This window comes from Arabidopsis thaliana, chromosome 5 (assembly GCF_000001735.4).
Source record: "Arabidopsis thaliana chromosome 5, partial sequence".
In the NCBI taxonomy this organism is placed as follows: domain Eukaryota; kingdom Viridiplantae; phylum Streptophyta; class Magnoliopsida; order Brassicales; family Brassicaceae; genus Arabidopsis; species Arabidopsis thaliana.
The window spans coordinates 10643802-10659617 of NC_003076.8; the positions used below are offsets into that span (position 1 = coordinate 10643802).

General features: G+C 31.0%; 1 protein-coding gene and 1 pseudogene across 4 annotated transcripts; both read right to left on the reverse strand.

The window, feature by feature from the left end:
* Positions 1 to 1224: 1224 nt before the first annotated feature.
* On the reverse strand, positions 1225 to 2292 carry AT5G28637 (annotated as a pseudogene; the record flags this gene model as incomplete). Its single annotated transcript has 1 exon — positions 1225 to 2292.
* Positions 2293 to 3665: 1373 nt separating this feature from the next.
* On the reverse strand, positions 3666 to 6265 carry AN3 (SSXT family protein). Of its 3 annotated transcripts, none has more exons than NM_122747.4 (4): positions 5739 to 6261; positions 4664 to 4740; positions 4500 to 4584; positions 3666 to 4419 (listed from the first exon to the last, which is right to left on the reverse strand). In NM_122747.4, exons 1-4 carry the CDS (start codon positions 5817 to 5819, stop codon positions 4030 to 4032), a joined length of 633 nt encoding a protein of 210 aa, NP_198216.2. In that variant the 5' UTR covers positions 5820 to 6261; the 3' UTR covers positions 3666 to 4029. The 3 variants fall into 3 exon arrangements, with proteins under 3 accessions (NP_198216.2, NP_001332659.1, NP_001332660.1); NM_001344078.1 differs by having other exon boundaries at positions 3674 to 4419; positions 5587 to 6265; NM_001344077.1 differs by lacking the exon at positions 5739 to 6261 and having other exon boundaries at positions 4664 to 5574.
* Positions 6266 to 15816: the final 9551 nt, after the last annotated feature.

The window sequence follows — 15816 nt, forward strand, 5'->3', positions numbered from 1 at the left end:
CTCCACTAACCAGCAATAACCAGACTCAATTCTCAAAGATCCAATTGAACCATTAAACCAATGAGAAATTGAATCATAACCATTACAGGTTTTAACAATGGCGGTCATAACGTTATAAGTGATATCAGAAATTAATTTAGACGAATGTGAAGTGATATGGGTTCATATTGTTGGAGGTAACTATATGATTCACATCAACTCTGGGTTTTTTAAAATAGTCGTGCATGTGGAGATGAAGAAAATAACTAATTTGGTCGCTTATATCACGTAAAAGAAACTATGTTTTCATCGAGATAAAACGATTTATGATATCTACTTATTAGGAAGTGATTTATAATAAAAAAAATTTACATAAGTTGATGAAAAAAGAATTGGTCTCATAGTTTGTTAAAGTGAGATATGGTTTCTACCGTTTGTCTTTTCAATCGTTTTTGGACCAAACTATTGTTAATGGGAGCAACCAAACCGCACAGCAGTTGGTTTCGGTTTAGATTATGCAGTTCAGTTTTGAAAAAAAAAAAAACTGAAATGAAGAAACCGAAGAAGAAAAAGAGAAAGAGATGGAGATATTTGAGAGAGAAGTAGAAAGAAGCTCAAAATTCATTATCCACTTCTTCATATTTCAACATCTCTCCATTGAACTCCAAAATTGAGGAACAAATTTCTTGTTTTCGAGATGAACAAAATGCAAAAAAAAACTCATAGATTCAAACTAAAGATACTCTAAGTTTACAAGATTTATTTATAAATAGTAACCAAAACGTAAGAAAAATGAGATTTTGAGAAAACTGCTAAAGACGGCCGCAAAATTAGGTTTGCAGAAAAGGATACACAGGTTGAAGATGACTGGAAAATTACAATTATATCCTCCATCGAATTTCTTCTGTGTACGTATATTCAATTTACAGTGTACGTACACGAAATTATTTATTGAAACGTATATGGTACGATTTCTAATAACTCAAGCTATTTTATTACGTATTCTTATATCTCAATAATCTCCATACATACATAATAATTAATTAAAAATAGATGGTGAAGTAATGTTTGTTCCTCATATTGAAAAGTTATGTACGTATATGTGTAATAATGTACGTACATTTTTGTTGGTAAATTAATGTATGTACATGTGTAATAATATACATATATCTTTGTTTGTGAATTAAATTATTAAGAAATATTTATTGATACAATATTAAACCAATATTGGCAGTGGCTGAAATATATTCTAAGACGTTCATAGGATGTAATTTTGAAACATTCTGAATTCTTGACGACTTGAGCAGTCAAATGTCATGGACAAGTATCATCAACGCATACCATCTCCAATCTTGTAGGACATGACCTAGGTTGCTTGTAGCAAAAAAATTGTTTGATTGTGAGATAAGACATTGTTTGTTGTATGACTTTTCTGTTGTTAAAAACACTTCCCAATCTATAGTATATGTACATTGGTACAAACCATGTTGACACATACTTCTTGGAGTTACAGCTGGTGTACGGTCACCCGAGTGAGAAATATTATCTCCGTCAGGTACACGCTGACTTGTGTACGTACATTCTGCCAATAGACGACTGAATTTCCATGGATGTTGAACAGTCAATTGTGTGAGAATGACGTTCTCCTCAACATTCCCTATTCCATATTCTTCTACAACTACATCGTTCCACTTGTTGTAATCATAATTTTCGCCACTACTTTAACTACCATCAATAGTAGGATCGAGGGTACTTCCCCCCCCCCCCCATAGATCCATCGTTACCCTGATAATCATCATACCCATCACCGTCTTCATTGTCCCCCTCCTCTTCATCCTCATCTGTTTTATCGTCTTCAACGTCGTCTTCCTCATCTATGGCCTCATTATTTTCATTAACATTTGAAGCACTATCACACACACGGTCACTTTCAGCATCGTCACCATGAGTCCTAGAGACATTATTCCCGAGTGTCTTGACGGTTGTAATGAAAGAGACAAACAAGTTGAGAGAAGGATACCGACCACGAATCAAAAAGAACGTATCCAATCCCACTTGACTATCAATGAAGACAAGAGGGCGTTGAGTATCTATCATGACTAACATCTCTCCCGACATCTAGTAACTAATTATGGGATTGATCTCTGTGGACTTAAAACTGAAAGCCTCGCTTAGTGTACGTACAAATTCCGTGTATGTAATGTTTTCCTTAATACGCACACAGCGACCAAACATGTCTTCCTTTGGTTTAAATTTCCATTCTTCTTCTTTGCATCTCCACTCACCGACCATAGTAAATACGGGAATATCCATTACCCAACTGCATCATAAAATCAAGAGAAACCCATTAAATGCAACTAAAAACATGATTATATCTACAAAAACAAATAGAATTTCGATATACACACTTATAAACATAAATATTTACACATTTAGCATTTTCAACCAACAAAATTGGAAATAAAAAATTTCTGGGTTTTTCTATAAAAAACAAAGTTGATTTCGAACACAATGAAGATCATAGTGTGTTATAACAAAAAAATTCTTTAAAACTTCATTACTTACACGATAATGATTATCTTGGCTCCAAACTTCGTAAATAAACAAGATAAACACTTCTTGAGCATCAATGTACGTTCGCAATTAATGTTTTTTCCTGGGTTCATTTTTAACTCAACAATTATTATCAATAATTTTATAATATTATAACATGTAATAATGATTTTGCATTAATTATAACAACAGTCACGTCTAAACTTTTTGGGCCATTAAATGTTTATGTCACTTCGTTTTTAATAAAAAAAACCTCCCTTCTAATTGTACAGCTGCACTCCTCAACGTGAAACAAAAATATCTTCAACTAAACCGGAACAGTGTACCTAACTAAACCTGACTAACTAAACTGTACATTCAACAGTTTCTTAGCTCTAGCAGCAAGGGCAAAAGGGTCAAATTTCAGCTGAAAAGACAAAACGTGAAAACCACTTTTCACTTTGTCAATCTCTGAAAATAAAACATGGTCAAAGGGTGTGGTCCGCAAATTACCCTTTATAATACCATGTCAATGTGAACAAAAGAAGAAGAATAATGTGTTGGTCATGAGAAGAAGATATGACAAATCTATCTAGTTTTCGAAATAGCGCACTACCAGTTAGACAAAAATGAAGTCTAGTAGAGCAGGCATGAAGCCAACATGTCAAATACATACTTGGGGCCTATGGTGGTGCGGTCTAAACATTTAACTAGTGTTTGTGACATATTGTTTCAAGGCTTATAGTTTTGCCAAAGGGAAGGAAGTAATAGAATAACTGAAGACTTCTCTTGGCTTGTGATTGAGTTGTAAAAAGCAGGGGCTGGGCTTGGCCTCCTAGGGGAATCCAGACACTAGAAAAACAATCGTCGATGGAACTCTCAACTAAGGGAAATCCACACTCAATACTACTTGAAGAATCTAGGACGAAGCAAAGGGACCAAAAGACACATTTTTGAAACCCTCTTTTCTTCACGAGACTTTATCTTAAATGGACCCGAATATGGTCTTTGGTTTGAGTGCAGCTTCGGGTGGCTATGGTCCGGTCTTCAGCAGTATGGGACCTTGCGAGGACCACTAAGGCTGGTCATATGAGTCTTGGACTGAACCGGTTGGACTTTATCAACTATAAAATAAAATTATGTATAACAGCCAGAAAAAAAAAACAATAATATAGCCTACATAACGATTTAGAATCCAAATAGGTAACATCAATGATCTACAAAACTTCAGTCCTGGTTAAAGCAAAAGAGTCTAACTCAGAGAAATAACATATTAAGATTACGACACAACTTGGAGCCAGCAGATTTACATGGTACACTACCACGAAAGAGGTTCACTGTTTTAGGGAACAAACATAGAGAGAATAACAAAACTAAAAAGAAGTAAATAAAGAGTTCTTTGCTTCTTCAACAAGCAACTAAAACCAAAACACACTAACTTCAAGACTCCTATTATTACTACTACTTCTTCTGCTGCTGCTGCTGCTTCATCATTAAGATTCCTTGTGCCACACTCTTTCAATTCCCATCATCTGATGATTTCAAGTAAAGGGTTTCTCCACCATCCCCTGAACTTCCTCCTCTGCCTTCACCGCCACCACCACTTCCCATTTCCGGCTTCCCACGGCCAAAATCATGAAACCCACCAGCCTCTCCCTGAAGGATATGGAGACCACTGCTTCCTCCTCCTCCGCTGCTCGAGCTCATTCCAAGCTGGCTATGGTGCAATTGCTGATGCTGAAGCGTCGCGTAAGGCTGCTGCTGCTGCTGTTGCTGAGCATACAACATTGAAGATCGAGCCGCCATTAGAGACTGCTGAGTCATCTGTTGCTGTTGAGTCGCTTGTTGCTGCTGCAAATAGTGTGACCCTCCTTCTCCCTGAATCATCCCACCACCAGCAGATCCATACTAATAACCAAACAAAACAAATCACTTTCTCAATTGATCATACAACAAAATTTGGAATACTTCACTGTATAAACAATCACCTGGCTATGCACACTTGGTGGCTGAGGCTGAGAATCTGCTATTGCAGCTAGGTACATTAGGTTGCGTTGAAGCCTTGCTTGATTCCTATAACCATTTTAATCATCATTTCTTGTTACTCAACAGAACACAAGTGAAATCATAAAGGAGATATGTTGTCTCTTACTCGGCGCATTCGCTAAGCTTTCCAGAGTTTTGAGACTCAACAATCTTCAGAATCAACGATTTGTTTTCGTCCAAGTACTACAATCAAACATTTTCATTAATCATTACTAATGCTACAAACAAAAAATTTGCATACTATTTTGTTTTTGTTGTAATAAAGACATAGAAAATCTCAAAAGGAGACCCCAGTAACTTAAATTCCGACTTATCTCAAAAGACAATAATGTTGAAATATCACAAAAGTGTAACGAAAGATTTTCTTCGAAAAGATTTTGAGGACCACACAAAAAAAAAACTGAGATAAGGACCAGATGTTGTTTCGGACCACAAAGTATATCTGGTCATGTAAGCAATAAAAGAAACACTTGGACTGGAAAATACACATAGATCTACTTATAATGATAACAAATCTAAACAGGACCACCCACAATATTCACATAAATGGCTTTGTGGTTTTTGCCATCAATGAAACTTCCAGAACCCGAAAACCAAGACAAGAAGAAAAAACGAGATATGTGAAACAAATCTTCAGTTCCCAAGATTTGTCTGTTTTGAACACGTTATTTTTCATTACATGTTTCAAGAACTCAAAACACAACTGGACCCTAAACATTCATTTTCATTGAAAGAAAGAATCTTTCTTAACTTTGTCTGGTTTTAGACATTTAATTAGCATCAAAGTTAACTGATAATACACCAAATCTATAAGGAAAAGAAAAAAAGTTGAAAGAATCATCTTAGTGACCAAAGCATCTCTACCAACCAAATTTATCAAACATAAACACACATGTATTAAAACTAATTTCTCTATGAAAAAAAAAGACATGGAAACAAGAATAACAAGAACTCTTTTACCAAACAAAAAAGAACCAATGAAAAAAAATCATCTATGTTATGAGAACAGAAGAAAAGGGTTTCACATACTTTTTTATATAATATAAAGAAAAAGTTATAAGGTACTTGCAAGAGAGATTTCTTCACTTTCCTTTATGAATTCAAAGAAACATATAATAAAGAAAAAAGAAAGAGATAATATAATAGAAGAAGAAGGAGAAGGAGGAGAAGGAGAAGAGAACCTGTTGGATATGATCAGAGGTAACATTGCTGGGGTAGTAACCAGCCATCATGGGCTGCATCTGCATCAGGTGCTGTTGCATTTCTTTTGCTATTTTATATAAAACCTGATAATTCCTTCTTATTTATTTATATATTTTATATATATAAGTTTTTATAGAGACAACCCCCACCACAAAACCCAGAGGAAAAAGAGAAGTCTCACCAAGTGAGAGAGAGAGATATTAACTTTTGTATCTGTCTCTCTCTCTTTCCTCTATGCTTCTGTATATAGAAAACTCTTAACTATTGAAGATGTGTATCTCTGTGTGTGTGTTATCTCGCTTTCTCTCCTCCACAAAAGTTGTTTTGCGTTAAAAGACTGAGAGAGACAGTGAAGTCTCTTAAATAGAAAGAGAGAGAGAGAAGAGAAGAGAGTGTTTTTCTCTTTTTCTTGGGTTTTGGGGTTTGGTTTTGTTGGTTTCTTTCTGTCTCATCCTATCTCTGTCTCTGCGAAGAAGAGGAGGTCACGTGACGAGTCATACTTTATTATAGAGACGTGAGACCTTTACATATATACTACTACTTATCAATATGTACACATTGTTGATTAAATTATTACTTTGAAGTTTGAACCCTTCGTATATAGAGACGTAACTATATACCAAATAATACTGTTTACTCCTTCGTATGTATATACGGTGTATTTACTTGTATATATATGTAATTATGTATATTAAAATCTCTTACAACTTTTGTATAATATTTTCTACATTTATAGATTCATTTCGGGATTTTATAATAAAGTAATGCAAAGTAGGATTTATTGTTTTCTAGATTGTTTTGGTAATTTATTGTTTTCTAGTTTTCTAGTTTTCTTTTACTATATCAAAGAATATTTTTGTCGTCTTATTTTGTTTTGGTAATTAATATATAAAAAAAAGATGTCTTTAGTTTTTCGAAAAATAAGATTCATGTATTTACATTTTAATATAAAAAAATGTTCTACATAGGAGTTTTTAACCTAGTGGATTGAATTTGTATTTTTTTAATAATTTATTATATTTAGTTTTACACAACATTTTTTTTACAATGGTTTAATTTTTTATCATGAGAGGTCACATCTAGATGCGATTCTTCACATTTAAAATAAAATGGATTAATGAAAAAATTAGATTAAGAAGTAGCTATGTGAGATAATTTTCTTTGTAGATGTTTGATTGTGTTGATCAAAAGAGTCTCTTCTCTCTTATACCTTAAAATCATATTTATAGGATTTAATCTCAACCAAATTACTGAATTATGTTGTGACTTAGTCTTCTTATGCGGATTAGATTTGGCATAACTAGTTCCCTAGAACATGTTATCAAAACAAGTGTGTTTGGTTTGTTAGCTTAATGATGTTTTTCATTTTGTTTTAAAAGTAGCGCATGACTCGTCTCGTCTCATCACTAACCATCTTTATGTGTTTTGGCAAAATGCCAAAATGTAAACACATTTCTTACGCTTACCAATAGTTATCTTCTTTTTTTTTTTGGTCTTTTTTTTTTATCGAATCACGTAACACATTATAATTGACTGATATCTTAATAGATGAAATTTATCCTCAACAATGATCAATACATGTTTCTTTTTTTTTACATATGTTAATACTAACTCGATCACTTGTCTCGACCAATAAGACGAGTTATCGACCATCAAAACACTGCCCTAACTTGGTTTGAATGTTTAATATTGATGATTCTCAACCAAAGGGTCTCTAAAGTTTTTGAAATGCTTTTGTAAAGAAAATAATAATAATTAGTTTGGAGTTATTTGATAAGTCTCATTAACTTTTTGTTCGAATTCTTGAAGTACGTTTCGATGGTCGGTAATTTAAAAAGAAAAAGATTCAACAGCTATATTATCTTTGCGTGGTTATACTTAATTCCACGTTAAACCCTCTTGTAGATGTGGTTAAATATTAATTAACACTTTATTCGTTGGTACCAAAAATGGATCCGAGATATTCCTTCTGCATATATGAACCACGGAGGCTCAACTTTTAATGTTTGTTTGTTTAACTATAGTATTATGTATGAACATTAAAGTAATCTGTAAGGATAAATGAATTGTTTTCTTTTCCCGATTAATTATGTCTTATAGACAATAACCAAACCAATAGTGTTTCTATGCCATCTAAAAGCAAACCAAAAACACTAGGAACAAAACTAAAAATACCATTTCTTCTTTTTTATCAGACCAATATAGTTGTTTGCATACTGTAAATTGAGATTATGAAGTTAAAGGTAGGATTCTGAAACGCTTACAAATGATCAATTCATTTTGGTTAATACCTAAAAGAAATATTAAATTTTTACGACATTAATTTTATACTACCTTATTTTCTATATAACAGCCATAAATTTTATAGTTAATGTGAGGTTGATGTTGAATCCTCTTACATAGAGAAAAGTGTTGCAGCAACTTGTAACTTATTATTGTACTATCTTTGACCGATTAATATGAATATTCACCAAGATATTGGAGAACTTATAAATAATGAAACTTGCAGTTTTTGAGCTGAGATATTTTGTGGTTCTGGGATACATGAAATTACGTACTAAAATTTCTTAGTAACAATAAATGAAATGTTATACGTATAAAGTGGAATCACGTTGAACAAGAATATGTGCGTCGATCTTTTAAAGACCGCTTCTGTCCAAATAATACTTCTTGTCAGTTATGACATCACATTGAGATTCTAATTACCCCCACGCGCTTAATTTCTTTTTCATCCTATGCTATCTTTTAATAATACTGATTTGTTTTGTATTTTGTTTTCAGAAAAAGTGTAAGAAACAAAAAAAAAGAAAACTGAAACTGATTTCTTTTTTCACTTTACTCGCGAGGAAAAAAATACATAGTTGGAAATAATTAACGTGGTTATACCAAAAATGTGTTGTATCGTATACATTTTACTTGACCAAAATAGATTTTCTTCTGCTATATAAAGTAGAATAAAGTAAACAGAATCATTATATTATAGACTTATAGTTTAAAGTGAGCAGAGCACGAAAATTAAATGAGAAAGACACATTTTACATGCAAACGAAACGACCATAACAACAAAACTCCGATGTGTCAAACATGTGATGTCCACGTATATTTTATGTCTTTTCTTGCCTAAAATTTGGCAAGTTTTGTTAATTGTCGGTTTATATAACTAATGTGAAATGCTTAATGGCAAGTGACATTGCTATTGGGTTTCAGTTTCTAATATAAAAAAAACAAGAATAATCCACCTATTTTTCCTCTCTCTTTTCATATATCTAAATGTATTTTAGTATGTAGATGCAGTCTCTTTACCAAATGTTAGATTCTACGTCTGACAAGAAATATATGCAAACATGCTCTATATTGAATACTGTTATCTCAAAATATTATTATTTTCTTTTTTGGTATTCCACCTACCAACAGTGTAATGAAATTTTTAACTATAACATATAAAAGAAAATATTATTTCAGTTAACAAACTTTGTGACTAATGACTATTTGGTGTAGTCCTGCAACTGTTCTTCTCATTTTTGGATACCCAAAAAGCTTTTGAAGCTTAGGGTGCCTGTTTTAGGTACCGAAAATGTCATTTCGTTTCAGGTGCAATTGTGATTTAAGTGTGGAAATAATGCGAATTTGGAGCGATACGATCAGTTAATATTGTGAATGAAGATACGATTTGGGTGCGATGCGATTACATCATATTTTTTAAATGGCAAAACGATTTAGATGTGATTTGAGTGTGATTAGATTTTTTTTTTTTTACCAAATTAGCCTCTACTTATATTATTTTTAGTTTCTTTTAATTAATATAATTTATAATATATGCTTATAGAAATATTTTTTAAAATAAAACATATATCAACTATATTTATAAATCAACATCTACTCACCAATTTTAACAAACTATAATATAATTTTTTTTTACAAAAAAAAAAGAACACAATAATGTTTGCTTCTCCTTATTTCTTTTCTTTTGCTCTTCATGTTTCTCTTCTTCTAGTTTTTTTTTTTCATCCAACTATTTATAAAAACCGAGAAAAACATGCTCGATCAAACCATATAACTTCGAGATATCCAAAACAATTTGCAATCTCGTTTTGAATACCTAACATGTATGCATCTCCAATAGGATCATATCTATGGTTTTGAAAAACTGCATTTGGATCCACGTTTTTTGATTCGGTTGTAGGGTCTCGACCACTCCTATTTGTGAGAATCCACGTCCTCTCTCGGATTCGTGGGGTCCATTCCTCTCCAATGGTAGATCCGTTATGTTTTGGAGGCTTTAAAAAGTTGTTTACCAATCATACAAATTACCACATGATATTTTTCCGTGTTTTGTCTTCGTTCATACGTTTCTGACAATTACTTTTCAATGACAAAAAAAGTAGGTTCAGATTTTTCTTAGAAAATATCAAAATTGTTAGTCAATTAATTAATATTTAGAATTATTAGAAATCATTCTAAAGGATGAACCGCTTCAATATTTCTCCGAAAAGCGCCCACATGGGGAAGCTCTACCACCGACTACACCCAATTTGATGTAGACTTGAATCCATCTTGGCTTATATATCTTGAGCAAGAGGAGCGTGATAAAGATATTAATTCTCGAATAATTGGAGAAAATAGAGAGAATTTAGAGGAAAAACATGGACATCGATGATTACGATACGTTACTTTACCAAAGAGAGGAGGAAAATTTTTGGTTGAAAACCTGAAAAAGAAAAAAAACAGTTATCTTGTCCCAACATAAAAGTTTGTAATATAGTTCCATTCTAATTAGTCAAAATAAAGAATAAACATCAAAAAATATATTTTTATTTGTTTCTTATTTTCAAAACATTTTTAATGGTATAATATTTGTGCAAGTTACGAGACTCTCTCTTATTTCTCTAGTATTTTTTTAAAGAGAGAAATAATCTAATTTTTCTGCCCTCTGGTCAAAATATGACAAAATTGTCCGTGTTTCTTTCGCTAGTTCTCATTATGATTCTTATATGATGGTTGGTCGGCTATATGCGCAAAATACTCTGGCTTTAATAGTAAAGATATATGGTTTGTTTTCCGACAACCTTGCTTTGACGTAAGTCGACTTGCTTCCGGCACCTATCGGTTTTGTCAGCGACGGTTGGTCGGCTTCTATCTAGAGTTTGATCCATTCGGCTTCTATGTAGAGTTTGATCCATTAGTCTCTATGCTTTTAATTATGAAGATAAAGATTTTTTTCCTCCGTGATACTCTTTTTGGCCTTTTTGGTTTGATTTGCCGTCTTTTTAGGGTTTGGTTATGGGTGTTGTCGTTTGGGTGTCTCTTGGTAGTTTCCTCCACCAAATATTTCAACCAGATTTGATCGAAATATAGTTTGTTTTTGCCTTCTCTTTACATGATTTAAGTCGACAAACCGGCTGTGACTATTTTTGACGAATTATCTCTATTTCTATTGAGGCTTGGTCATGCCAATTTCAGAAAGCAATATGCATCATTGTTGAAGTCTAACTTTTACCAAGTAAAGACAATAAGTTTAACATATTTTTAAGATTTCATGATGATTTCAGGTTTTCAAAGTCTTTGAGAAATAATTTTTTTAAAAGGAAATTTACAACAATAACCAACAAAAAAATATAAATTAAGAAACTAACATCAAACAAAAACAAGGTTGATATTCTATGTATTTTATGTATTAATGACAATATTGCCTTATGTGAACTACATAGACTTTTTCTCCTATCTCTCCTCTTTGTTTTTTTTCACTTGATTCATTCTTTTTCATCTGCAACAAATGCTAGATTATATAACTTTACCAAAGATCTATTCTTCCTATTAAACCCTTTTTTTTGTTACCCATTAAAAATCCTAAATCCATTTGTTGATTGTACCACTGTCATTGATTTGCCATCACTTTACTTCTGATAATTTCGATCAATTCACCAACAATTCGGATCGACTTGATCTTTCGCTCGTCCAATCGGTATTATCGTTGTCGTCCACGGCTTCGCTGGCGAAAATAATTGGTTACCCAACTCACTTATTATCTCTTCGCTAAATCCGTTTGCATCACCAAAGCCATAAAATTTCCAACGGACAATCGCTCATATCCTTGACATCAATGTTTAGTCTATTACAGATTCCAACTTATTTGATTTGCCCAGAAAATGTTTCTGTAATTCCATTAAGTTATCCTACAACCAAACAAACCAATTCATTCGATTTCGATTTGTTTGTCTATTTAAACTATTGATTAACAAATGGGTAAAAAAAATTTGTGAGAATCTTACCATCGTTAACGTCACCGCTACGGTTTACCTTAGTTATTTGGGTTGCCAATTCACCCTTTCTTTAAATTGTCTATGATGAAAAAAAAAACAAAAAAAAGTTGTCTATAATGCAGGATTAGTTTAAGGGAGCCCTTAGTTTAACCGGTTTGAGGTTCTATTTAAAAAACAATAAATTTGTAAGATATTTTAGTTATAATAAAAAAAAAATATTTCAGTGAAAAAAAAAATCTCTCAGTGCCAAAATGTATTTTCTCGGATACCAACTCATACACTAAATTCACTAAATATATATACCCATACACTAAATTATACAGGAAGGGATATATATATATATATATATATATATATATATATATATATATATATATTTATCGGTGTCATTGTTCAAAACAATATTAGTTTTGTCAAATTCGAATTCCGATGGCAGAAAGAATCACAGTGCTATTTGTCATATTTTCAAATACAAGAAGATTTATACATGTGAGAAATGAAGGATCAATAATTAAGAAATTGGGTCCCGAAAGTTCACATGATCTCCGAAAGTCATGTCCAATCCATCATTCAACATTATGCAACAAGGTTGTTGACAAAACTCTTTCTTTCTTATTTGTTTCTCTAGCGACAATATTCCTCTTTAAAAGTTGATACTTTTAGAATAAGATTCCTAAGAAATATAGCAAGACAATAATATAAAGAATTATAAAAGAAACTTATCCAATGGCACTACTCCCAACTTCGAAATCTCTATGCAATGTCTTTGGACAAAGAAATAAACGTTATTTGAAATATATATTTTTATAATATAATAGATAAGATGATAAATTTGATTATGTACATATTTTAAAATACCTTTATGTCGCCCAAATATAATATTTGATATAATTTTAACTCACAATTTTAAATTAATTTTCTATTTTACAGAATAAAACGGAATAACTTAAAAAATTGAGAAAATTGTATTCCATACCAAATTTATATATTAATCCAATACATATTATACATAAGTTCCAAACGATAACAACAGATCAGATGTTATGGAACAAACAGATTAAATAATATAATATAGTTTAAGTATAATTCTTTTTTATAGAGAAACGCAGTTTACAAAAATAAATACGGTTAGTATAGACTAAATGGCGAGGGAAAATATTTGAAGATGATTATAACAGTATAGTGCAAATATAATAATTATCAAGCCTAAACTTTTTTAGTATTTTGGATAACAAATCTTTTTAGGAAAAACTAAGAAATTGATTCATATAATTAACTCTCTCATATTTTTTTAAATATTTTAAAAATTTGCCTAAAAAACTTAAATGAAACAACACTTAACCACATGATAACATACTATTTATGGTGTTTGTCCACATAATACGTTTCTTTGTAAAAATGACTGTTTTTCTACTTTATTATTTTGTTTTAAAACACACTAATTTAAAATACATGTCAACTAATTTTCTGATTATGAATAAAAACGTACGGTTCAACTATGGATTAAGTACGGTGTAATTTTAATAATGACAAAAATATATATATATTTGTTATTTTGTGGTTCGGTATATATTTGGAGCTTGAATGGAGACAAATTTAGTGGGAATCACAATTATTATATGCACAACTACTATCATTCAAGACTTATATATATAGAGTCTCTTTGGTAAAAAGAAAATTGGAAGAGTTAGGGAGACCATATCTTTCAGTCTTTCACTTTCATCCCTTTTTTGCGTAATACATACATTCATATTTGTACTATTAAACGGTGGATATGTATTTATCCGAATTTAAAATTTGTATGAGTTAAGTATTTTTTACTCGTTGGAACTTCACTCGTTTCAAAATTTATGATCCATATGAAAATACATTCCAGTATAATATAAGTTTTCAATTTTTGTTTCGAAACAGAACCGAACCAGACAAAACATGAAAGAAAATTCCTGAAATTCTATTTGAAGCAAGTTATGTACTAAATATGATATTTTGTATATACTTTATAGTAATAAAATATAAAATTATAGAATATTACACACAAACTGAACATTAAATTTCTTATATGTTTCTAAATGTGACCAAAGTTACATACTATTATATTTGATATCATTTAAAATTCTACTTTGTCTTTTATAAGTGGAAAGCTTATTTTTCTAAAATTTTTATAATGACTATGTGGTTTTTATTTTATAGACTAGAATATAGTGGCTGTCTTTGATTTCTATGTTTAAAACTTATTAATGATATATTAAAAAAAAAGTTCTTCTTTTTCTTTTAACATCTTTCATTTGGTTCTATTTATGTATGACAAATGATAGGAAGACGAAGAAGACTCAGACAATTGAAGACTAGTATCTCTAATAGTAAGTCGGAGTAATATTTTTATTTTTATGATTGTCATTTTTCATATTTTTTGCGAATTCTCGTTCCCGTTCCATCTCATTTATATTCCACATTTCATATGGAAAATACATGAGAGTTTTTTATTAGGTTCCCGAATTTATGTTTTATTTTGTTTTCGCAAAGTTCAGTTCTAAATTTTCTGTTTGTCTATTCCTACTTTCTTTATTTAACTCGGCAAATATAAATTTAGATTGATGATTTTTTATTGGAATTGTAAAGAACTATCGTGTATATATATCTTTTGTCCTTTATAAAAATATATAGTTAGTGAAATCAAATATAGTATCACTATTATTTTTGTACCTTTATTTTAACCATGCTTTATGATTTCCTCTAGTTATTCCAATATTATTTATCCTAACATTTATACCATTTTACACTACTAATCGGACCTTTAATACGTTATTTTGCTGATATTGGTATAATGTTAACTTTTCAATATCGACATTGTAGAAGAAGAAGAAAAAAGTATATAGATTATGGTTGGTGAGTTGTGGAGAGTACAAACCGATGTTGATAACTTGAAAAATACAAATATTGAACTTGAACCATACTTGCATAGGAGGCATTGGTTATGTAAACAAGTTCGGTTGTAATGAAAATAATAAGAAAAGTAACATTGGTAATGGTAACGATAAAAGAGTAAAGAAAGTGAATGGGTCGTAAGAAACAATGATTTTGAGAATAGTTGTTACCATTGATATTGCTTTGTGTTTGTGTTTTGTCTAACCAAATTGATTGGTATTACAAGAAGAGGGAACATGTGGGTGGGTATGAAGGCATTAATGATTAGTGAGTTACGTCAAATCAATTTAGGATCTCCACAAGGGAGAACATACCCTACTAGTCGACCCATTCCTCTCTTTCACACTTCTAAATTCTATTTTTTTATTTTTTTTCCTTCGATGTTTAAAACATTAATTTATCTCATTTTTCTCAACCACTTCAAATCTGGAATTACAAACAGTTTTACACTTTTACTAGTTCTAATATTTTTTAGAAATATTTCTTTTAGTTCCTTACATGAAAGTTGGTAATGTTTTGTATCACTCATTCAAAATAATTATTTGTTATTTCTATGGTAAGTAGTAACAATTTGAATCGATCTACTATGTTCTAAAAGATCAAGAGTATTTTCGTTTTGGATAGTTATAAATATTTTCATTATTGGCTTTATAAAATTGTATTTTATCGTTTGTATTTTTATTCTAAACACAAAAGACCTCTCTCTTTTCATAAAATTACGGTACCAACTACAAATTCGATAGTCAAACAAAATGTTATATATATATATATATATATTGACTTTATATCTTTAATACATATGACAATGATTTTTAAAAAAAAGACTAGAATAAAAAAAAAAGCCTAATTATTCACTAAAATAATTGAGAAT

Coding starts and splice junctions, on each gene's coding strand:
- AN3 (NM_122747.4), bottom strand. CDS start 5,819: ATGCAACAGCACCTGATGCAGATGCAGCCCATGATGGCTGGTTACTAC. Junction 4,741..5,738: donor CCTCTGATCATATCCAACAG/GTTCTCTTCTCC, acceptor GTTTGATTGTAG/TACTTGGACGAAAACAAATC. Junction 4,585..4,663: donor AAGCTTAGCGAATGCGCCGA/GTAAGAGACAAC, acceptor AAATGGTTATAG/GAATCAAGCAAGGCTTCAAC.